The sequence below is a fragment of the Phasianus colchicus genome, chromosome 1 (assembly GCF_987193195.1).
Source record: "Phasianus colchicus chromosome 1, bPhaCol1.hap1.1, whole genome shotgun sequence".
In the NCBI taxonomy this organism is placed as follows: Eukaryota; Metazoa; Chordata; class Aves; order Galliformes; family Phasianidae; genus Phasianus; species Phasianus colchicus.
Window position 1 is genome coordinate 69,009,482 of NC_143436.1, and position 27,712 is coordinate 69,037,193.

At 42.3% G+C, this 27,712-nt stretch overlaps 2 protein-coding genes across 4 annotated transcripts; one reads left to right on the plus strand and one right to left on the minus strand.

The window, feature by feature from the left end:
• Positions 1 to 466: 466 nt before the first annotated feature.
• On the minus strand, positions 467 to 19,093 carry TM7SF3 (transmembrane 7 superfamily member 3). 3 transcript variants are annotated; one of them, XM_090146746.1, is made up of 13 exons: positions 18,942 to 19,093; positions 17,920 to 17,993; positions 12,064 to 12,218; positions 10,165 to 10,315; positions 9,608 to 9,728; positions 9,147 to 9,318; positions 8,392 to 8,569; positions 7,172 to 7,258; positions 6,679 to 6,759; positions 5,798 to 5,950; positions 4,380 to 4,477; positions 3,838 to 4,000; positions 467 to 3,257 (listed from the first exon to the last, which is right to left on the minus strand). In XM_090146746.1, exons 2-13 carry the CDS (start codon positions 17,987 to 17,989, stop codon positions 2,995 to 2,997), a joined length of 1,692 nt encoding a protein of 563 aa, XP_090002872.1. In that variant the 5' UTR covers positions 17,990 to 17,993; positions 18,942 to 19,093; the 3' UTR covers positions 467 to 2,994. The 3 variants fall into 3 exon arrangements, with proteins under 3 accessions (XP_090002872.1, XP_090002855.1, XP_031453040.1); XM_090146729.1 differs by having other exon boundaries at positions 18,946 to 19,070; XM_031597180.2 differs by lacking the exon at positions 18,942 to 19,093 and adding an exon at positions 18,123 to 18,205.
• A 64-nt stretch (positions 19,094 to 19,157) lies between these two features.
• MED21 (mediator complex subunit 21) lies at positions 19,158 to 27,378 on the plus strand. The gene is made up of 4 exons (XM_031597181.2): positions 19,158 to 19,269; positions 19,549 to 19,663; positions 21,738 to 21,838; positions 26,532 to 27,378. The coding sequence occupies exons 1-4, from the start codon at positions 19,228 to 19,230 to the stop codon at positions 26,706 to 26,708; spliced, it is 435 nt and encodes a 144-aa protein (XP_031453041.1). The 5' UTR covers positions 19,158 to 19,227; the 3' UTR covers positions 26,709 to 27,378.
• Positions 27,379 to 27,712: the final 334 nt, after the last annotated feature.

Genomic DNA, 27,712 nt, shown 5'->3' on the forward strand with positions numbered 1-27,712 from the left:
CTCTCCTTTAGCTTTAAGGCAGTTCTGCATGTGCTTCAGTCCTAGAAAAGCTGTAGGAGGAACGAGAACAAACACCATGATGTAATCATTGCAGCACTGTTATAGTGAAGTGAGAACTGCAGAAATGCATCAAAGCAGTAACAGCAGGTGGGTTCTCTAAGGTAGAGAGAGGCAGATCATTATAATCCAGGAGGCTCCAGCTTATAATCAACACACCTGGTTTTATAGACATATCAGCACCCAGAGCTTCCCAAGAAGCATTAAATTGCAACAGTTTAAGCTAGCACAACTGCAAGGTAAGTGCTTTCAGTGAGATGCTGCAGTGAGTAGTTTTCTGTACTTGCATGGTACAGAAATGCATAGCAAACTGGAATTCAATCTCTCTTGCAGCTGCCACAAATGGTATGCAGGAGCCTTAAAAAAAATCCCCCCCCCCTCCCTCCCAGTACTCCAGTGAATCAGTTAGTATATTCTTACAACAGTCGCTATTAAGCACTATGGCTTACGGAACATGAAAATAAGCCACACATAGTCTTTAATTGGAAAAAAAAAGACTACCATCTCCAGTTGAGGATCTCAGAAGAGTTCCAAGCCAAGTTCTGCTCCAGCCTTCCCACAGGATCTGGCAGACTTGTTTCCAGTCAAGAGTTTGACACACTGTCTTTGGTCCTTTAGAACTTTTTCCAATGAGGCTACAGACACCTCTTCAGGTCCTGCATTCACACAGAACGTGGCTGGTCTCAGCTTGGACCTCAAGGTGTTACTGTGACTGCAGTCAGTCCTTATGACAGGTCAGCTGGGCTTCTCCTACCACATCCCTTGAGGGCCTAACATTTCACAACAACCAACCATACAACTTGCTTCAGTATTTGTGACTGTAAAAGTGACACTGAATTCAGCATGAAGACATCCCTTCAGTTACAACATTATTTCAAAAGACATCTTTATTATAAAAAGATATAGAAAATTAGAGTTCAACTTGCTTCTTCAGAATGCTAGTCACAACAGTTAAAAAAAACAAGGTAAACGTTTAAGAGCATTTGTATACCAAATAAGTGTTTGCTACTTAGTCAAATACACAAAGAAAAGCTCAGTATCAGTGCAGTAAGGGCAGTCAGTGAACATCAGTCCATCAGGGACCAAGGAAAGAGCTCTTTATTTACCCCCATCTGCCACACACAACAGCAGGTGGAAGCAAGACCCTAACTGTAGGATTGCAGCCTTGCTCAGCTGTTTGAGGAAAATGTACCAGCTCAAATCAGTCATGGGATTTGTCTCTAAACATCAGATCAGCTCAGTCAGCTCAGAGGCTGTACCATGCTACAATTTTCACTCCTTAAAAGCTGAGAAGTGGCTGTAAAATTGAGTTACTTTGAAGTCATTGATTCCTTTCTCCTGCTAGGATGTTTCAGCTTTCAACTAAGTTCTCAGAGTAGTATTGCCACCTTCCTTAGAGAGCTGTCTGACACACTGCCAAGAATTTAAAGTAGTGGCTGAGAACTGAAGTTTTACCAGCAGGTTATTCACTAGCAGTGGCTCCATTCAAGAAGCAGAACAGCCATTCACCTCCAGACAGGAAGGACTATGTACTCCACTGCCCACACTAAAGGTATAAAGACAGGAAGGAGAAATTAAAGTTTAAAAAAAAAAAGTCAAAAGAGCCACCAAAACCTGTATGAAGAATCAGTGTAATGCATTACTTTCATTACTATTTAATATAAGACAGACAACAATGTAAACACTGAGGATACAGACCAGGACTGGGCAGGGGATGGGCAGTAGAACCCAAGGACAGCCTCAGGTCAATACATTAATTTGAGCCAAACCCACAATGCTCCAGTCTGCATTTTGAAAATGGCTGCTTGTTTTATTTAAGGAAGTGAATAAAGCCACCAAAAAAGATGCAGTTTCCCACTGAACACAAGAGTGGTCCTTTATCTGTTTTACACTGCATTCTACTTCTGGCAAATGCAATCAAAATTGGTAAGGAACATATTGAGTCAGCAAGGATCTTGGTCAGTATTTTGCCCACAGTATGCTGTTCTTACCATTAAAGAGAAAAATTAAAAAACCTATTGATTGATTAAAGAAGAAAAAAAACAAACCACAACAGTTAGTGTTTCAACTAATTCCAGGAAAGACTGACATTGGCTGTAAAGTGCTTATTCCAGTTATTGTCTTTGGCAGTGCCTCATCAAAAAAGATGATGCCAGAGACAAAGCAAGACCCAGGCTATTCAGAAAGCAAACAAGGCGGCAAGCCACTTGTGTTCTCTTAGCAGTCACCTCTGCACAAAGACCAGATGACCAGCCTGCTACAGAACCAAGCAAAAGAGGGAGAAAGTCTTGTCTCAGATCAGCTCAACTTCCTGAGCCCCAGTGTGCTCACTTACAACAGTTAATTCAGTGCAGTTTAAATTCAAGTCACTTAATTTAGCTTGCAAGGTTCACTAATACTTCTCAGATGCAACTGTGTCTGCAGCCACACATTTTGTACCTATTAGAAGATGATACTTCAGTTCCTCCTAGAAGAACTCCTTCTCTGTATGACCCTTGTCTTTCTTCCCTTGCAAGATAGCAGACTGCTCACCTCTGAGAGCAAGTCAGACAATATTTTGGCAGCAATTTTCACACCGTGAGGGAAGAACCAGTGTTGTACAGGTTGCTTTCTAAGGACTGTTTCATACTTCACATAATTGAACATCAAATTAGCTCACTACAAGACAAATACCTGTACTTGATCCTTAATATGAGATCTCTGCAGCCAGACATATGCTTGTTACAGCAGTTTGAGTGGGCCATTGAGGAATGTCACAAAACAGCATGTAGTGGACAGGACAGATAATTTTTCCTTGAAGTTTAAAAACAGCCTCCTCTTATTACACAAGACAAGTTGACAGTGGTACAAGCCTGCACCACTGGCTGGTTTGCTGGTGATAACTTATCTTGCCATTCTTAGATTCTTCCTCTCTGTTCCCACCAGTTATTGAGCTGGTTACAGAAGCAGTGGAGTTCTTTCCCCAGCTGGCTGCTCTTTCTTAAAAAGCTCTTTAATCTGTAGCAGCTTGCTGTGGATCCTCTCTCTCAGGGGAGGGATATGATGGCTGGGGTCTAAGACATTTGTGCTTCTGCGCTCCCTTTCCCGTTTCCAGGTGAGGTAAGGGTGTGGTGGGAAAGGCACTTCACTTCTCTCTCGGCGAAGCTGCACAGTGACTCCACTAAGGGCTAGCATTATCCACACTGCCAGGACAATAAAGTCTAAAAGAAAAAAAAAAAGAAAAAAGAAAAAACACTTGATTCCCATAAAACTTGAAAGGAAGTGTGAAGTCCATGCACATGTTCAAGATTAAGATGGATGGGGCTTTGGGCAACCTCGTCTACTCACAGCAGAGAGGTCACAACTAGATGACCTTTAAGGTCCTTTCTAACCCAAACCATTCTATGACTCACAAGCACAAACACTGGCAAGTTTGGAAACAGGAAGGAATGACATACTGCCTCTGCATCCTTATGGGCAGAGAGAATAATCAAGCAATGGTAAGAACAAGCACATTCAGTCACTGCCCCTTAGACTGCCACTCTGCAAACATGCAGTCCAAACCTAAAAACCACCTCAGGTAAGTACCTTGTTAATGCAACATCTGCTGGAAGGTTCACGTGTGAGACAACTCAGGGTTAATTTTGGAGGACTGAAATTCATCATTTGGGTGTTAAAATCTCACACCATACTTCTTATGTTATCTTTTCACCCCTTCAACATTTACCAAGGCAACGGTGCAGTTTTCAAGTAAACGTTTCCAACTTTTTCTTTTAAAGAAAGTGTAAGAACAGCACTCACCATTCGTCTGAAAAGGCACATTGGTGTAAGCTCTGCTGAAGTAATCATTGAGGAGCCTTCTGAGCAAGTCTAAGGCAATGTAAGCAAGACTTGTGTAGACATAACATGCGATAGCCAGGACCACTGAGTAAGAGCCTACTACCCCACAGGCCAGTATGTTCAGCTGGAAGGGGGAAGAAAAACAGAACTTGAGGAAACTGACTAACACTGTACTCCCCCACCTTTTCAATGCAAAATTGTATCAGTTCTACCAAAAGAATTTGGCTCCCTACACCCTGTTACCCAGGCATCCTATCCACACAGTGTAGGTAGGCCAATAAGAGTGTTACTGGTTGTTGTGTGCAAAGCTGTGAAAAGATCGTTCCTTTGCTTATGGCCCATTTAGTACAAGTAGCAGCAAATAGGAACTCCTTAGAGCTGATCCTGTGCTGAGCTTTATGAAGCTGTGTTTGATCTTCTACACATTGCACAGGACTGCATTTTGGATAATGGTCTGAAACCCTTTTTCCCCTCCTCCCAGGGAGGAAGAACAGAATACTTACAATTCTTGGACAGCCAACAAAAAGCACTGGAATCATCAAGGCCACAGAAGAAAAGGTCACCCAGAACACAACATCATCACGGAACACCCTGTAGTCTCCTGCAAAGACACCATAATTCCACAAGTAGCTTTCTAGCATTAGTAAGACAATCACTTTTTCTCCCCCTAAGCGGTTGTAATGGTAAGCTTTTCTCTAAAGATTTTGTACATTCAGAAATTTTAGAAATATCTGGAGTACAACATGGAAAAGGTTAGCTTTTGAGCTGAAATGCCAATTAAAGTGCACTGTTAGTCAGAACAGAAGGATTGTTCCAGTTTAGCACAGGTCCTAAACTGGGAAACAGATCTTGATCATCAAGCTAGTTTTACAGTGAAGTATACACTACTCATCTGATAAGAATGAAAAGCAGAGTACTTCCATCTAATGAGAAACCATTTTATTGCCTATACAGTTTTACAGTTTATAAGCCTGTATCCACATAAGTTTTATTATAGGACCTGGTGCAAGTGCAACCAATACAATATATGGCAAGAAGCTCTTCTGGCTTTCGTAAGAATAATTAAGTTACTTGATTAAATGGTACTTTGCTTCCCTGCTTTCAAAGGCCCATCAGCTAAACAGGGGACTAGCTGACTCTAATTCACTCACTATTTTATTCTTGTAAAGAGCAACCAGGGAACGCATGGATTATTACACAATCACAGACTGAGTAAAACAGACAATCTTTGAAAGGAAAAACTGCCCCACCAGGAGATCTTAAGTAGGAAAGCCAGAAAGGAATGCATTTATGAAATTTAAAGGTACAGCAAAGAAAGTAGTGTAGCTGATGCCTTGATGTCACTGAGGGATTTCAGCTCAGAAGCCTTTCTTGCTTTGCCCATTGTTCCTCTTACGGAAATAGTTCTAGAAACACCTGTGATGGCAGTTCAGCTGCCAATACAAGTAAGACTCACTTACAATAAAATGCTGCCACAGCATTGCACTGCAGTACAGTAAAAGGTAACTGCAAGAGCTCCTCTTAATCCAAGATGCCTTCATGCCTGAAGCGTCAAAGTCAGACCACAGATTTTCTACTCTAACTTGCTCTGAATCAGAGAACAAGACAGACAGCAAATGCCTGCCTGGAGCAGAGATGGTACTAGATTACTGAAATGCAGCTGCTTGGGTAGGAAGAATAAGCAGTCTCCTTTTCCCACCAGTGCTGATTCCCCAAGTAGCTTTAATTGCAGCACACGTTGAAAGAAAGCTTCAGGGACACATCTCTAATGCTTTCAAAACCAGAAAGGGAAAAAAATAAAGAAAAATCACACTAAGAAACACCAGATAGGGGCATTTGTTTTAGAGCCTTGGAGTTCCTGAAACACAGAAGGGAAGTATCACTCAGTAGTCACTTCACAGCAGAATATTTCAGTACATACCTAGTGGGGTAAAGAAGACCATTGATGAGAAGAGAAATCCCAGCACGAGTCCAATAATCAACATACAGAGTAGGACAGAGCCCAATCTCCACCAGCTTGCAACCAGGAGAATCCCTCCAATAATTCCAGCTACTGCTGTCAAAATAAGGCGCACTGAAAAATAAAATAGGAAATTCTAAACTAAGAACTGTGGCAGCATCCTGAAAATTTCAGTTTTTGCAATAACATATTCAACAGCTTTGCCTGCATGCTTGACCATTACCTAACGAAAGCCCTCTGAAAACTTTCTGAAAAAGCTCGTATTTGTGCTTCATGCATTTCACCAATTCCATTCTGTAATTGAGAGTATGCTACTGAAAGAGTGACATAGGATTGTAATGAAGGTGTTGCTACTATGTACAAGAGTAGCTTGAGATCTCAGAGAAATTATGTTACAATAGATATTGTACCTATACGACATAGGATGTAATAAAGGAACCAATTCTTGCCAGTCCAACAGACAGGTTGCAACTCCTTGTTCCATTCTGCATTTAGAATCCTTATTGATCTGAAACTGAGGTCTAACCATTACAGAAGAGACAGGAAAGACACAGACTGCAAATTCCAGACAGTTTCTAAGTCTACACCTCCTTTGGATAGATATGCAAATTTGTCTTCATAGTTGCAGCTATTAATTTCCACTTTATTGTTTGAGGTTGAAAACAGTAACTACTTTGTTGTATATTCAGCTGGTATGGTAATCAGAGCTCAGGTGAAGTACTCACATACTGTACTACTTTGTTTTTAATCTTTCCCAAGGCTAGCCAGCTGCAAGCACAACTTAAGAGAAGCAGAACAATAATGTTTTGGGAAGAGGTCAGGATATCCTGTCATCTACTCACCATCATAACCAAGGCCAGTTACCCTAGTGATGAATACAAAGAAAAAGAATCCTGTGATTACGAATCCCATGAAGAATAAGTCTAGAGATAAGAGAAAAGGGATTAATATGATATCACATCACATGATACCAAGTCTACTTCAGTACATCTTCAGGTCCCTCTGTTTTACAACGGGGAAGGGGGATCTCAGCTCATTAGCTGTTAAGCACAAGGAGACAGCCAACACTTTGTTCCAGAAAGGGCAGTTCCAAAGTACTTCAAATAAGCTAACAATTGCACACTTATATTTATGCCCCCCAGCATGCACTCTGGTTCTGGGTTCCTGTTCTTGGAACACCAGAAACTTCTTGTTTTGAGCTCAGGAAATCTGACCCTGTTTAAGCAAAGCTGTGGATCTAATTGACATGTAATTGCAGGTGATTCTTAGCAAGTCACAGCAAGTCACACTTATGAAATTCCAATGAGAGTTATGAGAAGAAAAACCACTCCATACCTGTTTTCCAGAATCTGTGTCCAAAAAAGCAGGTGAAGAGACCAAGAACAGCAAGAGCAGTGAAGAATATTTTGGTAGAGAGTTTGCCTACAAGGAGAAAGAAAGGGTTACTAGAGCACTCTCTTCTAGCAGTCCCAACAGTGACACTAACAAAGACAGGTTGTCATCACTTAGTCTGCCAACAACATAACTGCTCCTTCAGACTCACAATGAGAAGGAATCTGCAGTATCTAACTTAACAAACATCTTTAGGAACTGTAGCAGAATATTTAAGTAGCTCCAGGCTAAGCTGCAGTCAAAAGCTTCCACTTACTCAAGAGACTGAAGTTTCTGTAAACATTAGTCAGACAGTCATAACTTGCTATTTGCAGTACCACTATTACAGCTTATCTGAAAATTCTCTACTCAGTTTTAAAATAGTCAGTACTATAGCAGTTAGTCTTTATCTTTGCAGCTTTTATCTTTATCTACAAGAAATATACTTTTCATGCAGCAGAAAGGACCATCACCACCCCAGTACAGCTCATCTCTGTCTCCTAGAAATAATTCTTACTAATATTTAGGCTACATTTCTCTAGTTTTGAGTTAGAGAAAAGGTTTTTATGCCCAGATGTCTCTTATGAGGTCACAAGACACTGAATTTGACAAGTCACCTGAGTAATGATTATGCAAATGAGAACAAATCTTGCTTTTAGATTTAGAACCATATTCTATCCATTATTTTTGTTCCTTCGGTATGCTCTTCTTGCACTCATTCTATAATTACATAACCTCATAGAAAGTAGTATGACTTTGTAATCAGATTTCTATTGCTGGCATTATATTCATGCTTGTTTTTAGGTGACTATCCCATTTCAAAATATTTGAAAGTTACTGATTGCTATTAGCATCAGCACAATTCAAGAATTAGAGCTGGACTCTAATCCAGACCATGTTTTATCAGTTTAGTTTCACATACATCACCCACAAAGTAATTTAAATCTGCATATCCAGTTCAAATGGAAAAAGCTGGAGGGAGACCACCAATCACTAATAGCTTTTCATAGAAGAATTCTTATAATTCTAGAATTTCTCCTCAATCAAGAAATAGATTCAAAGAAACAAAAATATGTCAAGAGTATATATCTACACATGTAAAAAGCTCTCAAAAAAAAAAAACACCCACCCCTCAGCACATTGGAGCACAAGCTTAAATTGTACTCCAACAAGCCTCAACTTACTAAGAGAAGAGCAGTTATCCACTAGGTCAGCAAAGCTGCAGGCATATGTGTGCACAGGTACGTATGCAGCAGAAGTATTCCAAAGAGGATCCCATACTATGACATTGTAGATCACACCTTGCCCAGGGAGTGAGGAAAAGTATACATCTGTCTTATCATCACTTGTCACTGTAAGCATCTGAAACAGTAAAGAATATTTTTAATTGCAGAGACCTGCTTGTCACTATTTCTAACGCCATGGCAATGCACACAATATTCAGCAGCTCAAGGAAGACCAGCAAGAACTGAAACTGGAGCTCTGCTATTCTGAACCCTCTCTGTATTACCAATTGAAATGTTAAAGGCTTGCAGAATCGACTCCACTTCCCTCAACATAAAGCAGTGCTTTCTGACAGCACATTAGATTTTTCTACCCATGTTTTGTTCCTCCCCATTCAAGGGCATAGTCCAATTTTTTCTATCAGTCTTCTAGCTCAAATCTGCCCTCTGAAGCAGGGAGGCTGTTCTACTCCCTAGCAAGGCCAGATAGGTCACGGCCACTGACATTCTCACCCTCCGTCCCTTCCAATCTCTTTGCTGGGAGTAGGTAAACATGCCAGAATTGTTTGCTCTATCATATCTGCTCTCTTCACGTCACTCCAAACTGGGGTCAGTTTCTAGTCCAGTTCAACTCAAGGAAGAGAAGAACAGGGAAGAAGATAAAATTTCACACAGTGCACTGCTAAGTGCCTCACAGTCTGACACTTCACACTTACTTTAACACCATTAGCTTTGATACTTTGCACCTCAGACATCTTCCGTATGTGGCTCATGAGCACCATCTCAGAAAGATTGTTCTCTGGTAAGAAGTACTGGTAGACATCATAGCGCAGCCGCCATCTGGAGTTCTGACCAGTCCCTGAATCACAGGATGGTGGGTTTGCCCCTCTGCAATTAAAAAGAGGTCAGCAACATGCCTGACACAAAACCCTCATATGCATAATCTCTCCCACAGGATGTAACTTCCCTTTCTTACAGTACCTTTTCCCCCCTTCTTTTCATTGCTTACTTCTTGGGTTACTAGTTGCAGCAAACAATATTTCTAGCAGTAGTAAGATGTTCAACCTTTCCATTAAACCTTGTATTATCACCCTAGTCAAATACAGGGAAAGGAAACACCAATATAGGCTCTAGTCAGAGCACTGAAGCCCCCATTCATTTTTATTTAACTACACACCTCATATATCCCAAGTTCGCAGGGGCAAACTTGATGCGTACATCAACCAGTGTGTACTCTAGATAAATGTTGGGATCCACTTCCAAGTCAAATTCTAGATTGCAGCCTCCAGGTATAGGATCTGGAAAACAAAACAAAAAAAATAGCTGTAGTAGTTCTTATTTCTTTCTCTCACAAGATGAAAAAAAGTCTATGACCTCAGCAATGCATACACTTGCAGGCATAGTCTGATGCTGAGTACCCAACACTGTTAGGCTCTAGTCCTGCAGACAATACAAGTAATGTCACTGCAATCACATAAACAAATCCTAATACACATGCACAGCGTTTTTCTACTCAGAGGCTGAAGTCATGACAAGACCACACAGTATGTCTTATACACAAATCATAATTCAGTAATAAAAACAAGCTTTGGCAACCCCAAAGGGCTTGTGCCATCTCCACCATCTGCTTGTACCATGCAAGATCACCACTTCTGAGAAAGCAACACTGCATTCCACAGTTTGCTAATAGTAAGCAGAGCTGGTGCCCCTTAACCAAAAAAAAGGGCAACATACCTTTCTCCATATATGGAATAGAGATAGCTGTGCTTAGCACCTGGTTAGCATCCAGAGATCGAAGGTACCACGTACACACAGTCTGCTGAGGTCGAAGGATAGAAATGAGTCCTCTGTCTACTCCAGTGCCTGAGCTGTTTGTAGATGGATTCTAGACAGAAACACATTACACAAACAAACAATTAATCGTGATCATGTTTTACCACAGCTAGACATATTGCACAGGAGTCACATTTCTGCCACAGACCTGTTGGGCACACATTCAGTGCCAGTTGCCACAGATGAGACATTCAGCTAGCTAGCAGTAGCTCAGAGCTGAGGGTGAAAAAAAAAAAAAAAAAAAAGGAGCCTTCAACACTACACACTGGCCAGTTCAGGCTCAAAAGAAAGGAAACCTGAAAGTCTGAGAGTAGTGAAGAAGTAACATCAAAAACACAGAAATCACAGAGATTTCTAGCTAGCTACATCTACAGGTGTATAGATACAGAATGATTACTAAAGGTATAAAGGGATTAGAATACCTCTTGCAAAAAAGGTGTAAAGGAACTGATGAACATCCTGAGAACAAGAATGCCAAAACACCTCACTATCTCCACCATAATGGAGTCTACTTTATAACAGCTGGCTTTAACATGAGCCATGCCAGACAACCACTCATCTAATCCTCAACATCACCACTCCTTTCAGAACCAAAAGCCTTGAGGGAAGATCAGATAGCAACAACTGCATCACTCATGGCTGGAACAACCAAGATTTGACATGTAGTCAAATTTTCTTCAGCAGAGAAAAATGCCTTTTGTCCAAGACCACAAGTGCTATCCAAGGCAACACCGTAATGAGGCACTTCACACCTGACAGGCTTTAAGGTCCGGCTCAATTTCATACCTTCAAAGGCAGGCCAGCCCCAAAAGCAGCACAATCATATTTGTGTGGCACTACCCTTGGCTTGGTAAACCTCATGCGTGCAAGTACAGTAGTATGAACTGACACAGCAAAAAGCTCTACGGCTGGTAATCAATGACTGAATAAGTATAGAAGTAATGCCTCCACTCTGGAATCCTGGGTATTTAAACAGTACAAAGATGACTGAGCTGGGTGATTTGTGTTACAGGTTATTCACCTTCTAAGCTTCCCAGCATAGTCCTTGGCACACAATATATTCTCATTTGAAATACACTGATGGAATACAGGAACTGGATGGCTGCTGTCTTGCTGCCACCTCTACCTGGAGGTTAGTAATACTTGAGCAGAATGTAAACTAATTACCTCAGAGTACCATAAAAATCAGTATTCTAGATTACATCCCAGTAATGATGGGACAAAAACGAGGCTAGCTTATAGCAGTAAGGACGCTTGTATTGCCAGCTAGGTGTAGCAGCTTTCACTGGAGTACTGTGGAACAATTTCTCCATATGCCACTAAACAAAAATCAACTCCGGAGAGGCAGCTGGGATAATGAGACACCATACTTACAGTAATTATACACAAACAATGTGAACTGTAGACAGCTAAAAATCAAGAATTGTTATACTAAGCATGATCACGGCATCTGGCAACTGTCATGAACCTGTTTTTAATGAGATACATTGATGGACAGTGGTCAGCAGCCACATATCAAAAGCACCACTCTCATCAAGAGCAAAGAACACTGAAAGAAAAGTTTAAGCCAGTTCCAAAATTCCTTTGCTATTCAGTCCTCTAAAATAGCCATCATGACACAAGAGCATGAGAAAGTATTATTCCAGTTTCAGAAATCCTAAAAGCACTTTAACTGCATGGCTCTTATGTAGTACTTATATAGCTTCAATTCTGTACCCTATATGTAGGATGCCAGCTCCTACTTTCCCTCTAGGGAAAGAAAAGTAATACTCAAGAACATACATGACACTTTTCCCATACCTTATCAAAAGATATCACCACATCACTTTGCTGTGCATGTACTTGAAAAATGATGACTGTCACATTGCTTGCAATGTTCCTGATGACTGCTTCCACCGGATTGGTCTGATTAAGTAGCACATTTCTGAATTTTCCCAGGGAGAGCTCAAGAAGACCTGCATTCCAAAAAAAGGAAAGTCAATTGGTTTTTCATTCACATGGGAAGCAGTTAATGAGGGATTGGGAGTAGGGTTGGCCCAATATTTGTCTGCTGAGAAAACAGCAAAATATTTCATGCTAATTTCACTCAATAAGCTCAGGCTCCAGAGGCTGCTATACACAAAGCTATGCCTACAAGAAGGGATACAGCTGGGAGAACTACCGTGCAGCCTCATATTCACCTAAGCATATGGGACATCACAGAATCACAGAACTGTAGGGGTTAGAAGGGACCTCAAGAGATCGAGTCCAATCCCCCTGCTAAAGCAGGTACCCTACAGTAGGTCACATAAGTAGGCATCCAGATGGGTCTTCGATATCTCCACAGAAAGAGACTCCATAACCTCTCTGGACATGATTCCACCCAAGCTCAGTCCACATCCTGTACAGCTGAGCTCATCAGCAACAAACACCAGCTACAGATGACCAACCACTGCAACCAAGGGCAAGTACCCTTCAGTAAATGATACTTGTTTTTCTGTATATAGAAGAGAGTAAGCTCATATTAGCCAGCCAACAAGCACAAAATTTGCTAGACTTCTCAGGCAAATTTCCTAGTGATGGGAGTTGCATCAAGGTCTATGACAGCAAACTTGCTGTTTACATACATAGACTTAACCATTTTCATTATTTCACATGGGATTTGCTCACAAACTGTTCTTAATTATTAGGACTGCTGTATCCTAATTTCTGCATCTGTTTCAACAAAATCAATACTGCTTTTTCCTAGGATGAGCATAGCTCCATCATCTGCTGTCATGTCAATTTAAATAGAAACACATGACCCAGGTTATAAGATCATCTGAGAATCAGCTATGGCTTGTTGTTCAAGTCCTGCAAGAAAGCTTGGTTTCTCCCCGTGCTGTGCTCTTGGGAAACAAAATCTCAGGAAGAGAAGCAGATGTACAGAAGCCATGAGATTCTCTTTTGTCAAAAAGTAGAGACTGTAGGCTTGTAGTTTGAACAATGCCTTTGAGCACTGCACTGTGATGCTTCCTAAGAATTGCTCTGTGTGGGCACAAACACATACTCAGCTGACCTAAAACTTACCAAGCTTAAAAGCAAATACACTGCTTCTGCAAAGTTGCCTCTCCTAGTAGGAAGCTTGATACTGTCATGTTACTCTGTGCTTTTATTGGAGAACAATCATCCCATTCACACTCAATGGGTCAGGTGTTCCCCTTTCTAAAACAAGAGTCTTCTCATTCTAAACTACATACATAGAACTCTGTAACACTTTTAGTTCTTTCCTGTCACTCTTCATTATCCCCTATTTGGCAGGTTTCTTGGCCTTCTGATATTCAAAAAGAGGTGACCTACCCTCATACATCTTCCATTCTTCTCACAACGGAAGAAAAGCAGGAAAAATAACTCATTTCATCTTACTAGCTTCAATCCTCACTTCAGTCCTATGCTCACCCCAAAAGTTTGATGATTAGCGATACCAACAAATCCCCTGCTGAAATAAAGAGACCACAAATCATTCAAGAGAAAGAATGCTACGACAACATGAAACAAATATTTAGTTTATGTTAAAGTTTTCAAGTATTTTGAGTAATTTTCAATTTCTGCTCCTGCACAGCATTCATATACTTGTCCATTCCACAAAATCTCTGTTCTCCTAAGACTTGAAGTTATACCAGAAATGCAATTACATATGAATGCTAGAGAAAAGTATTGTATTGAACACAATGCTGACTTTTTATGCACTTAAACCTGCAGTGGCAGTATGGAACAGAGGAAGATTTCTCCGAACTTTAAAAGGGGCTTCCTGAACTGCAGGATGTTCAACTCCACAATGTTATTTTAAGAAAAGAAAAACTGAAATCATATACACCTTCTCTGTACTCTACAACAAGGGGAAAAACAGCTTTGCTCTCAAATGCTCTCATTTTCTCACCTCCGCTCTGTTCTTACACTCTGAGGCTTCTGCATATATAAGATTTGTCAGCAAAGCATGAGCCACTGCTTCAACAAGATCATGAGACTCTAAATGCCAGAGGTGCTCTCTCAATTTTAATTAGTGTGGTAAACTAAGGCATGGTGTTCTACATTACATTACTGTTTGCATAACTGCCCCTAGACAGTGCATGTGACATATTTTAAGCCAAAGTCTGGAAAGAAGAGTATAGATGCAGAGTTAAGAACAAGAATGGCTACATCCATGAGGCTTGTGTTTTTCAGATGGTTGTCTACAAGCTCTTTGAACTGCACATCTAGTCAGGCTGGAAAGATTACTAAGGAGAGCTCACAAGCACTGCAGAGCAGCAGAACCTTTAAAGTCATTTGCTGGAAGAATAATTGCTACACTGCCAAACTACAATGCCTAAAACCTTCCTGCTTTCTTCATTTCCATCATTTGATGAAGAAATTGGTGGTACTCCGAGGCAGATAGGAGCATGGCAAGTGAGACAGACCAATTTACTCACAATTCAGCAGGCCCATCAATATCATGTTTTCAGACAGCCATTAAATTGTCTGAACTCAATGTAATTTGTAATGGAGCTCAGCATTGCCAAAGTATCTTGGCCACAACATATAGGCTTCTTTTGGCAGCCTTGATCTCACATTGCACAGCACACCAAACAGGACTACCACAATCATGTTATCACAGAAGCAAAGTAGTTCACCAACAAGACCCAGGTTTACCAAAAAGAACCCAGCTTCTTTTCCTCCCCTCCCTTGCCTTCCTTTTTTCAAACAGTGAAGATCAGAAAATGCCTGGTAAATACCTACATCCTCCTCTCTACAGGAGGAAGAAAAAATCTCAAGGTACTGTACGTCAGAATGGTTTTAGATAAGATACAAGAGAAGAATCCTCGATATTATAGAAGTTGTCAAACGAAAATATATAGGAAGCCAGCAGTCTTGAAAGTAAGAAAGAGTAAAGCAAAGTTGGAACACTTAGAGTACATTATTCAGTATACTAGTACCACTAGTATAAGACAGGAGCAGAGAGAGAAAAATCTGTTCTGTCATCCCACACTGCATTTCTTCTCCTACATAAAAAGCAAAGCCAGCAGAGACAGCAAAGGAACTCAGCCTCCCAGAGCTCATTACAGATGCCAACTCCTAACTCTAAGAATTGAGGTACCCAGCTCTCAGAGCCTTGGCAATTATTACCCTTCCCCTAAGATCTGCAGTCTCTCCAACAAGCAACAGCCAACTTGAATAGTTTCTATTTTGCTGATTCAGCAGCAAGCCCTCAGTTCATTTGGTAGTTCAGCCACACTTCTGATCCCAATTGCCATAGCTAAGGACACTTCATCCCCCACTGCTATAGCTAAAGACATAAGGATCCTGGTTACACTGTATGATTCAATTCTAATTAAGAAACTAGTTGAAGAAACCATCACTGCATATACAGAAACAGCCTTTACACCTACACGGCTGTGCTCAATCAGTATACTTGTCTCTACTAAGAGAAAAATGAATTTCAGTGCCAACCAGTTTACAGATATACTAAGTTACCTTATATGAGTTTTTAGAGGCAAGAAGAGCCCTTCAGTGCAGGAAGAACATCAACAGTAAGATGTAGACATTTTGAGCAGAGAAAACTGAGCACACTGTTGTCTTTATTAAACTATCACATCACATCAGACCTTTTAGGGCCATACATACATGGATGCACACTGAATCCTCAGTCTTCCCACAGTAGTACAACCCCAAATAAAGGCACTCCCATCAAAAGCAACAAGGAGATTTATGAAAGGTCCTAAACTTTAAACTCCTGTGATTGGGATTCAGCACATGGTTTGATGTTCAATGCAGACAGTACCACAGCTGCAGCATTCCTATCCCAGAAGACTATATTGTCCACCAAGTTGTAGAATTAATTAGGTCTTCTACAACCTGAAAAGGACAGTGAAAAGTACTTGTGTTCACCTGCTCACATTTACTAATCCACTGATTCACAGTTGAAATGTGCAGGCTCTGGTTTCAAGTACATTGCTGGTACTGTTGATTAGGCTATCACTTGCATCTTGTGGCAAGGCACAAGAAGGAGGCATTATTACTCAGAAGTGCAAGTGAACAGCTGCCTAATACATTCAGAGATCAGAGTAGTCTTGTGGGAACTTCTCTGCATAGACTAAACAGCTAGCACAGACTAAGTAGATCCAGATAAGCTGGTGGGGAACAATCATTCAACTACTTCGTATTTCGCATGATTTTAGCACAGCTGTATCTTAACTGAAGGATGGTCTCGATTCAGCTAAAACTTTACCATAGAGCCCTGCTCAAACCTAATTACACTACAAACTCACTTTTGTTGTTGCATTACTGAAAAAACTGGTTTGGAATTAGCAAACAAGGCAAACTACACTCCTATTTCAGGAAGGTGGAGCTCCTTAGATGTTTTAAACATAAAACCTATTGCTTCTTAAGTAGAAGAGCTAGGTTTAGAGAGCTGCAGCCCATCAGAACCCCAGAAAGGCAATACAGCCTATCACTGACAGATCTGCACTTTAAAAAGGAAGTGGGATCTTTCAGTACTAGGACACAGCAGAAATTATCCCTGCAAAGCTGGACTGAATAACCACAGGACAATTTTAAATCAGTGAACCATTAAGTAGGTGTCCTCATTTAAAGGGCCTAATAGTCTGCTAGGTCTTGGAACACAAATTACAAAGCTCATCAACTTTTCATGAGGAAAATGATGTTCTTCCCATTCCTAGTTCTGCAAGGAGATACAGCAACAGGCTCCTTCAAAACAAAGCAGCTGTTGTCTCACTTCAATCCTGTGTTTATACATACAGTTAGAAAACAAGCAAAAAACCCACAACACCATTTTAAATCGAGTCTGGGAGACATATTCCTTATCTGAGACTTCATTCTCAAACCTACTCGATGCTATCAAGCACCAAGTTTCCCGTGTCCGCACGAAGCACCTTAAGACATAGGCATGATACAGGGAAGGAAGACTTGCACACTTGAGAGCAATTCCAAATAGCACTCTGAAGCGCTGCAACATACCCCCCAAGGGCAGATATCTCCTTTTAGAGAATTAAGCTTCATTAGACGCTAGTTTCTAAGTAAAGAAAACCTGAAAGAGGCTTAATATCAGCCCTACCATCAGAGGCTGCTTGCTTATCTCTGAGGAAACTTCTCACCAGCAGGAAAAGCGTTAACAAGTAAAGCATCAGCTAAGTCTTCACAAGATACAATCATCACAGAACACTGAGCTCCGGAGGCCCACTTTAGTCCCAGACACAAGCTCAAATGAATTACAAAAAGAAGGCCACGCTCAACAAAGTCAGATTACAGCAGCACGGCCAACAACCCATTTCTGGACCCGAATTCCAAGCTCTCAGGGCTGTTCCTGGATCCTTGATTTTAAAGGGACGGCTTATGGTCTGCGATCAGCGAGGTGCTGGAAAGCCAGAACCTCTCGTAAGAGGCAATTAAACCTTTCTTACATAGGCTCTTACACTCCCTTCTTATATCTTTACACCAAACCCATCAGCCCGCACCACATCGCCGCAACAGTACGGCTGCAGTCCAGCAGAGCCACGTAGAGGGTAAAACAACAGCGCTATAAAGCTAGGCAATAAGCTGCAAAGCCGGCCTTGCGGTAAGGAAACACCGCAGGGAGGCTGCGGGATACGCACCTGCCCACACCGCCCATTACAACCCGCAGCCCCCCGACACCGCACCCACCTGAGGCGCCGCCATGGCGCAGCGCCCCGAGGATCCCCAGGAGCAGCACAACGCCGGGAGGGAACCGCATGGCGCTGCAGAGGGAAGGGAAAGCAGCTGAGAGAGGACCGAAACGCAGAAGAGAAGCAGGGCGGAGCCTGCGGGGAGGAGTAGCACCCCGAGGCTACGCGGGTCCCGCCCAGCCGTTTTCCCCCCGCACCCACCCAGCAAAGGGCTGGGGGTAACAGTGATGGCTGCCCCTTCGGCGCCCTTTATCCGCCTCCGCAGGCTGCGGGGCCGGAGCTGGGGGAGGTCTCCAGGCTGAGCTGCGTGAGCATCGAGCTAATTTTCGTTTCTTTCTTTAATGGCGCTGCCGTTTCGTTCTCACGCAGGGAGCCCCGGGGATGCCTCTGGCTGCCGAGGTGATTCACGGCCGTGTGACGGAAGGCAAATTAAACGCCTCTTTTTGGAACGGTGGTGGTGGCTGTTTTCAGCTTTTGGGAGCTTAAAGGCGGTCTTGTTGTTATTTCAGCCCCGTTCGTGAATTTGCGTCGTGAACCTTGGCTTTGCGCCGTCACCCGTTTTACTGGCTTTTTCTAGGCAGCTTGCTTCCAGATAAAACGCAGAAGGAAGTCGTCGGTCTGCTGCAAGAGCACAGCGCTGAGCACCGCTCTGCGCTTCGCACCGCGCTTATTCCAGATGAAGACCGCAGTTATTCCAAATGAGCAGCCGCTCGCTCTTCCCCCTGCTTTGGTGCAGAGCTGCCTTTCTCAGCCAGGACTTTAGCGCTTGCTGATGGCGTTTTTGTTCAGCTCAGCAGCGATCCCGTAAGACGGAGTCTGTACGAGGGTCGAAAACGCTTAAACGTGCTGCTCAGAGCCACTGTCACAGCCGACCTCTCCCAGCGAGACCCACCCCGCCTTTCGTTCACAGCCCGGCACTCAACCGGCTTGTGAAAGTCCGAGCAAGGAAATGCATTTCTAAAAGAAATAAGTATTCCTGTATCGCGTGTTGCGGTACTTTCCTCCCTTTTATCTCAATACCTGCCTCCGCGAGCTTCCCGACGTGTGGCGGTGCCCCGCCGGCCCCAGCAGAGCTGCTCACGCGCGCCGGTGGCAGCGAAGCAGGACGCCTCGCGGCGCCCCTGCCCTGGGCTGTGCAGCCTCCTCCCGGCCGGCAGGGGGCGCGCGTTGCCCGGCCCACCGGAAGGAGGTCCCTGCCCCACCCACCGGAAGGAGGTCCCCGCCCTGCCCCACCCACCGGAAGGCGGCGCACGCCTCGCCCTGCCTACCGGAAGGAGGCCCCCGCCCCGCCCCGCCCGGCTCGGCCATGGCGGACCGGCTCACGCAGCTGCAGGATGCGGTGAACTCGGTGAGGCGGCCGCTGCCTTTTCTCTGGGCAACTGTTCTTCTGCCCATTGGGAAGGGATCTTGGTCTGGGCTGGTTCTTTTCTTGCCCGCTCGCTGTGGGCTGTGAGTCGCTTCCTCTCCTAAGCCAGCGGCCACCCAGGGTGCGATCCCAGCCAAGGGACCCTTGCCGCTGCTCGTAGCTGGCTGCGGGGTCTGCGCGCACGTCTCGTGGGTGGGGGGACAAAATAAAGTGGAAACGTCTTTAGAGATCTGATAAACGAAGTCTCGTTGCACCCTGCAGCTCGCTGACCAGTTCTGTAACGCCATCGGTGTGCTGCAGCAGTGCGGCCCCCCAGCTTCCTTCAGCAACATTCAGACTGCAATCAACAAAGACCAGCCGGCTAATCCCACGGAAGGCAAGTCGCTCGGGTTCCCTCGTGGCACATTGTCATTCAAATGTTGTGTGTTATTTCATGCTGAGCAAGCAGTTCTGTCAGTAACTGTCAGTGAAGTCACAAATTGATGTCAGGCTGCACTTGCTTATGAGACTGTGACCTTGGCAACATCCTTTTGAGTTGTAACTAAGCATTGAAATGTATTTCTTGTGATGGTTTATTTGCACAGATACAGTAGCCTTTCAGATATAAATTTGTGTAAGAGGTTGTGGGAGGCTGTTAGTGAGCTTCCCACTACTTTTTAATTTTTGAATGCGACCAAGCGTTTGTTTTATAGAATCATACATTAGTTTGAAGCTCTCTGTCTTAACGGTTTTTAAGTATGTTTCTCTGCATATATTGCTTCCGTATGTAATTAATTAAGGAATCTTCTGTCATTCCTAAAACTCTGAATGTAATGAGTTCACTGAAATCATACAACCAAGTTCGTAATGTTAATGGGACACAATCACAAAGCAACCAGTGAATGTCTTTGGATATTTAAATTATTAACAAGAAAGTCTTAAAACTCAGTGCGGAAGGCACTGATTTACACATCAGAGTATATGTGAAGTGAGTGACACAGAGAAGCCTTTAAATGGGTATATTGGGATATTTGTTGTTCTTTGGGGTTGTGTTTTTTATTTATTAGTTTCAGGATAAGTCTATCTTAGAGAATGTCAATCTCGTCTAGACATTTTTCTTACTAGAGAATATTTTTTTCATTTGGTTCATGAAAGATTTGTGGAAGCAATCAAGAAAATAAAATGTGTAAGATCTTAAGTTATACATCTAAGAGGGCTATTTCAATATTTTAGCAGTAGAAACAAAACTGATTCAAATTGAATGATACAATACCACGTAGAAAATTTTTGTTTCTGGCTTTTAGAGCCAGATTGCTCAAAATTGATGCAGTTCTTTCAGTGATCTGGTAGCTAAACTAAGATTTACAAACCTTCATTGCTGTTCCATGTCTCAGTGACAGCTTTTCCTGTGGGTGAATAGTTATCCTTCTTTAAAACAAGCCAACCTTACATTCTTTCATTCACTAATGGCCTATTACATAATAATCTGTCTATTTGAGTTACAGTCTTTACCTTATTTCTGGTGTTAATTATTTGTCCAGTGGCAGGTCTCAAGACAAGGACCGTAAGTTTAAATGAGTTCTTAACTATGAGGGCTGCTCCGAAAGTAATGCTTTTCTATTATATTGATCTACAACAACAGGTGTTGGTGGAATAGAGGCTAAACCTTCCCACCAATGTTCCATTACATTTTGTTGTTGTATGAAGGGTGGGAGCAGAGGGGCAGCGTGACAAAATGGTATCTGATGTGGAAGTGCGTATGAAGCAAAGATTTGTCATTGAGTTCTTCCATGTGAAAAAAAAAAAAATGGCACCCATTGACATTTATTGGTGCTTACTGAATGTTTATGGAGGCCAAACAGTAGATGTTATCACAGTGAGGCGGTGGGTGGTGTGTTTCAGCAGTGGTGATGGTGATTTGAAAAACAAACCACATTCTGGATGGCCACACAGATTTTATAGGATGGCAGCCTGCAGGCTTTTCACTAGCAAAGATGCATAGCTGATGATGGTGACTGTGTTAAAAAACAGTGTTTTGTAGATGAGAATATGCTCTATTAAAAAGTGTTATTGTGCTCTTTGTAGCTGTTTTAGTTTCCATGCAAATAAATAGGAAGCATTACTTTCAGAGCAACCTACTTCCAATACTTATTGTAATAACTAGGAAACTGAATACTCCTAGTAATTTCTTAACAGGCTAACCATGATGGAGTTCTAGCTATTTTCTTATTTATACAAAGCCTAGGCCTTTGCATAACAAGTTATCCTGTTTAATTGGGAATTGGGATCACCCATCATCTTCTAATAGGATCCCTTTCTTGTCAGTTGTAATACTGTTGTTTCCTTCATATAGGAGAAACTGTAACATATATATACTTGAGCTCTTCAGAATTTTCCATGCCATAAATGCAGAATTGTGCTTATTTCTAGCAATGCATTGAGTAAGCTGACTTTTTTTTATTCTTTCAAAGAATATGCCCAACTGTTTGCAGCATTGATTGCACGAACTGCAAAAGATATTGATGTTCTAATAGACTCCCTGCCCAGTGAAGAATCGACAGCAGCTTTGCAGGTAAGAGCACTCTTAAAATACCAGAGTGTATTTTAGGTAGACAGATTTCTTTTTTTTTTCTTTTTTTTTTTTCTTTAATACTCTCAACCACCTAATCATAAAAATGGTTATAATATAAGCTGGATTTTTTCATGCAAGTACTTTATAGGCTTACTGGAAAAACTGCAAGTTGCATCTGTTTCTGAAGAAATTATATACAGTGAGCATAGTTTAAACTCTTTTTTTTTTTTTTTTTTTTTTGCTAGAATGTTTAAAAAAAAAACACAAGAAAAACCAAGAACAGCAACACAAATTTGTTACAACATCAGTCCTAGAATATATTACAGCTGCCTATGGTTTTTAAGCTATTCTAATACTGAGCAGCAGTCCTGATGCATTAAAGCTTTTTGTTATCTAATTTTTTTCTCTTTGCTAATCTTTCATTCTTTCATATTCTCTTGCTCATTAGAGCTTTGTTTCATTTTGTAGCTGCAGAGCCAATGCTTTATTGAAGCTTTTAGTTCTAAAATGTTACTATTTATTAAAAGCTTTGCAGTATATCTTAATTTCTCTATCTCTGTCACAAAACAGTTCCTTGACTTTTCAGTAATAGAATGTCTTTCTTTGGACCAGCCAGACAATCTTTGTGTTTTTATTTCTTGCTCCTTTCCTTAGACCAGAGATGCTCTAGGAAGTGCTCAAGAACAGAAGGCAGCTACTGGCCAAGGCAGTTATTAGCAGATGTAGCCATTGTTTACTGGAAAGGTAGCATTGCAAGCTGCAGGCAATCCAGGAGGCTCCTAGAATGAATGCTCTGAGGGTAGCTTCTTGAGCCTAGTAATAGACAGGGGAGATACAATACTGAACCAATGCACTCACCAGTGCAAGTGAACTGATGGTTACATCAGGATTGGAGCCTGCCTGCGCTGTAGTGACTATGCAGTGGTGAAGTTCTCACTCCTGAGGGATATTGAACAAAGAGTAAAGTCAGGATGCTAAATTTTAGGAAAATTAGCTTTCAGCTGTTCAGGGAGTCTGTCAACAAAACCCCCTAGGAAGCTGTCCTAAAGGACCAGGAAGTAGTGCAGCACTGGCAGACCTTTAAGAGCTGTCTGTCCCCACGTGCTGGAAGTCTGAAAGGGAAGGCAAAAGACCAGGACCTGCCAGTCAAACTGGAGAACAAGAAAAAATACACAAGCAGTGGAAGCAGGGACAGGTACCCTGGGAGAACTATAGCCTGCTGCTAGGCTATGTAGGGATGGAGTCAGGAAGACCAAGGCCCAACTGAAACTGGACTCAGCAAGGAATGCAAAGAAGAACAAGAAAGGCTCCTTCAGGTACATCAATTAGAAAAGGAACATCTAGGAAAGGTGTTCCCCCAGGTGGTGAGCAGTACAGGCAGGCTGGTAACAATGGACTAAGAGAAAGCTGAGATACTCAACAACTTTTTTGCCTCAGTCTTCACTGGCAGCTGCTCTTTACACACCCCTTGAGCAGATGAGTCAGACAGTAGGGACTTGGGGAGCACTGCCCCTCCCTCTATAAGAGAAGGTCATGTTTGTGACCATGTGAGGAACCTGAACATCCCTAAGTCTATAAATCCTGATGGGGGATGCATCTCAGAGTCCTGAGGGAATTGTCTGATGTAGTCACCAAGCCACTCTTGATGGTATTTGAAAAGTCATGGCAATCACATGTAGTCCCTAGTGACTGGGAAAAAAGCAACATCACACCCACTTTTAAGAAGGGTATGACCCATGGAATTACCAACCTGTCAGCCTCACCTGTCTTCTGGGGAAAATCGTGGAGCAGATCCCCCTGGAAGCTAAGGCACATGGAATAGACTGAGGTGATAGGAGATAACCAGCATGGCTTCACCAAGGGCAGGTCCTGCCTGACCCAACCTAGTGGCTTTTTATGATGGTGTAACTGTGTCAGTGGACAGAGGAAGAGCCATTGATGTCATCTGTCTGGACTTCAGTAAAGCCTTTGACACAGTCCCCCATAACTCCTCAAATTGGGAGGATATGGATATGATGGGAGGACTGTTCACTGGATAAGGAAATAGTTGCAAGATAATATCCAGAGAGCGGTGGTCAATGGTTCAGTGTCCAGATGGAGATCAGTGACAAGTAGTGTCCCTCAGGAACTGGTGCTGTTTAGTATCTTCATCAATGGCATCAACTGTGAGATTGAGTGCATCCTCAGCAAGTTTGCAGATGACACCAAACTGTGTGATGTGATCGACACACCTGAGGGACAGGCTGCTATTGTAAGACCTATTAGACAGGCTCAAACTGTGGGCCCAGGTGAACATCACGAGGTTCAACAAATCCAAGTAGAAGGTCTTACACCAGGGTCCCAGCAACCCCTACTATCAGTAAGACTGGGTATAGAGGGACAGAGCACTGCTCTGCCAACAAGAACATGGGCCTACTGGTGGATGGCCAGCTGGACATGAGCCAGCAGTGTGCCCTTGCAGCCCAGAAAGCCAATCATATCCTGGGCTGCATTAAAAGCAGTGTGGCCAGCAGGGCGAGGGAGCTGATCCTGCTCCTCTTCTCTGTGCTGGTGAGGCCTCACCTGCAGTACTGCATCCAGATGTGGAGTCCTCAGTACAACAGAGACATAGACCTGTTGGAACTCATCCAGAGAAGGGCCACAAAAATAATGCAAGGGATGGAATGCCTCTCTTATGAGGACAGGCTGAGAGAGCTGGAAGTCTTCAGCCTGAAGAAGAAAAGACCTCTGAGGAGGCCTGCGAATGGTCTTACATTATCTAAAGGGGGCTCTGGGAAAGAAGGGGACAGATTCTTTAGCAGGGTCTGTTATGACAGGAAAAGGGGAAATGTTTTCAAATCAAAAGAGGGAAGATTTAAATTGGATGTAGGGAAGGAATTGTGATGTGGCACTAGAACAGGTTGCCCAGAGAGGTAGTGGATGTCCCATCCCTGGAGACGTTCAAGGTCAGGCTGGACAGGGCTCTGAGCAACCTAATCTAGCTGTGAATGTCCCTGTTCATTCCTGAGGAGTTGATGACCTTCAAGGACCCTTCCTACTCAAACAGTTCTGATTCCCTGCCTTACACAACCTGAACTACTGCAAACACTTTCTGAACCCTTTTGCAACACTCAGATACCTGTTTCTCACTTCCAAAAAAATACTTCTGACCCCTCCAATTCCAAGAATGTTGCTGGCTTATTGTTCTGTTCTTTGTAAAGATCTTGTCTAGTAAGCAGGATCTTCATGGACTCTAGCTTCTGCATTTACATCAAGTAAATACATCTTTTTAGAATGCAGCAAGGATGCAAGTAACTGTTTCTTTGAGAAACCTAGAGTTGCTTTAAGATCTCCAGAAGGTTTAACACCAGGGTTGATAATCTATGACTATTTGAAGGGCATTTTGCAAAAGACAGTAGATGTGCCCATTGGACCAAATAACATGACAGCAACATTGCATTTTGATTTTAAGCAGAGGAGAGGAGGAAAATGTGGAAATACTGTTAGTAACAATAATCACTGAGTATACCAACTGGGAATGTGAACACCAGTCTAATTCTGTGTCAATATATGTACTTAACAGTCAAAGACTTCTCTCCTGCTGTAGCTGAGTACTTGTTTCATGACTGCATTTGATTATAGTGACAGCTGATGCAAGGAAGCCAGAGTAGAGAGCCCAGCAGGGACATGCTTTCCTTGGAACTGATATTCTAACAGCTTGTTTTTTAATGCAGAATTGGATTTCAGAAGAATTTCTGATCTTTTTGGTTTTGAGATAAGTGAGTGTGGATTCTCTCTCTTACTGATTCTAGTTGGGAGTTGTTTGGGGTTTTTTTCCCCTGTTGTTTTAATTAGAGCACTATTAAAGATAAATATTCTTTAAAAATACTGTTTCAGTGGTTATTGAAATACTCTAAAGCAGGCATGTCTAGCCTGCAGGCCACATGTGTTCCAGCACAGCTTGCAATGTGGCCGCCCCCTTCCCTGCGCCGTTGTGCCATCAGCTCTTCTTTGCCAAGCGGCCCAGCCCAGCTTTGAGTGCACAACCATCACTCAGCAACAACCAAGCATTGATGCACCATCAGACTTCTCTGGGCTGAAACCAGGACATGTTTGTAGAACTTAGCTTAGTTTGAGCATGACTTCTTAAGAACGATTTACCCAGGTCTTAAGAACTTGGGTAATAGTTTTAAAAAGTGTCTGGATCTGTTTTATTTTCTCTCATTTGTAATTGAGTTGGAATAAGTTTCAGTAGTTTTAAGTTCGGTAAGTGTTTTATTTCACCAACTTTGCCTAAAGGAAAAACAGTTTGGTTCAGAAATAAATTATGGAAAAGAAATACTGCTAAACAATATTTTTGTGTGAAATATGCAATCTAATGGGAAGGTCTGAATAAACCATCCTAACATCTTATAGGGACCTTTCAGTAACTGTGTGGGAGTACTCACTTCTCAGGAGACCTGTACTGAGCTAAAAGTTTAAAATGTGAAAAAAGCTAATGTCTCTACATAGGGGGGGTTTTGTTTACTCCATGTGGATATGCACTGTGTTTTAGACTGTAATGAGTTGCTCAGAAATCACAAGTATGGAATTCAGGGCTGAGGAGAATCTTTCCTTTCTAGGGACCATTAACTGTTAGATCACCTCCTGTCAGTAACAGTCAAGTTTGGGTTATATCTGAAGATCCTTACTTTTCCCCCATTTTATTTTAAAGGCTGCCAGTCTGTATCGGTTAGAAGAAGAGAATCACGAAGCAGCTGCCCGTCTGGAAGAGGTAGTTTATCGTGGGGATATGCTGCTGGAAAAGATACAGAGCGCCCTGGCGGATATTGCCCAGTCGCAACTGAAGACCAGAAGTGGCACACACAGCCAGCCCCTTCCGGACTCGTAGCACCAGAGGGCAGCACACCACTGCAAAACTGAACTGTGGCAAATGATTTGGTGTGAAACCCAGCCCTGTGCCTACCAGGAGCTGCAGCAGCCGGCCCTGCTCTCATGGGGCTTCCAGGTGCCCTGATTGTCGGTAACAATAGTTTTTATCAAAGCTCAAATTACAGGCTTTGTATGAGAAACACTTACATTGTAGAATCAGTGGTTTTGTTCTCAAAGTATGCATCTTAATGTATAATTCTTTGACTTAAAATATCAATTTTTTAGGTTTTTTTCCATATATATGTCTGCCTTCAGTCTTATCGTTTTTTTATACGGGCCTTCGTGTCTAAAGGAAACAAAAATACCTTAAGAATATGTAATTTACTCATCTGTCTTCAATCTTGTATGTTCCTGGTGTATTTTTTTTGTTTGTTTTTGAAACTCAAACATGGACACACTGTTTAATTTGCCAGAGTTCCATGGAGACAGTGCAAGACAATTATGTGAATACAGTGGTGGCCATCTGTTCTAATTAGCAGAAATGGTAATTAAACATTTGTATTACTACTTAGCTTATCTTTTATAGAGCAAGTAAAGGGGTAAGTAAACTTAGAAGTTTGCAGAGTAAGTGTTCTTGCTATTGGCATCTCATTTAAAAATAAATAAATCTGCAAATATCTGGTGTTGGCATTTTTTTATTGTTTGTAATTCAGGAGTTGGTCTTTGACTCCCTTGTGACCACGGACATACATTTACCTGCTTCTGCTGATGCTCTGCCTTCTCGCAGCAACTGGTGAGTGCCTGTAATGCAGGTGGTAATGAGGAGAGCAATGAGAAAACTGAAAATGACTGATGTAATATTGCTTTTCAGTGCAGGCAGTTAAGTGCCACATGAATGAATGATCATTAGCAGCAAAAAGCCGGTGATCTTTAACGTCCTTTAAGAGGTTTTTCTTCTCATTTTCACTCACTAAGTAAATTTGTGCCCCTCATCCTAGGACTCCAGAAATATCAACACCTTTT

Excerpts from the sequence above, each read along its gene's own strand:
- TM7SF3 (XM_090146746.1), bottom strand. The coding sequence starts at position 17,989 with ATGCGGTTCCCTCCCGGCGTTGTGCTGCTCCTGGGGATCCTCGGGGCG. Across the intron at positions 9,729-10,164 it reads TATTCCATATATGGAGAAAG|ATCCTATACCTGGAGGCTGC; the intron begins GTATGTTGCCCT and ends TTTGTTTTCCAG. Across the intron at positions 4,478-5,797 it reads GGTCTTCTTTACCCCACTAG|GAGACTACAGGGTGTTCCGT; the intron begins GTATGTACTGAA and ends GTGTCTTTGCAG.
- MED21 (XM_031597181.2), top strand. The coding sequence starts at position 19,228 with ATGGCGGACCGGCTCACGCAGCTGCAGGATGCGGTGAACTCG. Across the intron at positions 19,270-19,548 it reads TGCAGGATGCGGTGAACTCG|CTCGCTGACCAGTTCTGTAA; the intron begins GTGAGGCGGCCG and ends TGCACCCTGCAG. Across the intron at positions 21,839-26,531 it reads AATCGACAGCAGCTTTGCAG|GCTGCCAGTCTGTATCGGTT; the intron begins GTAAGAGCACTC and ends TTTATTTTAAAG.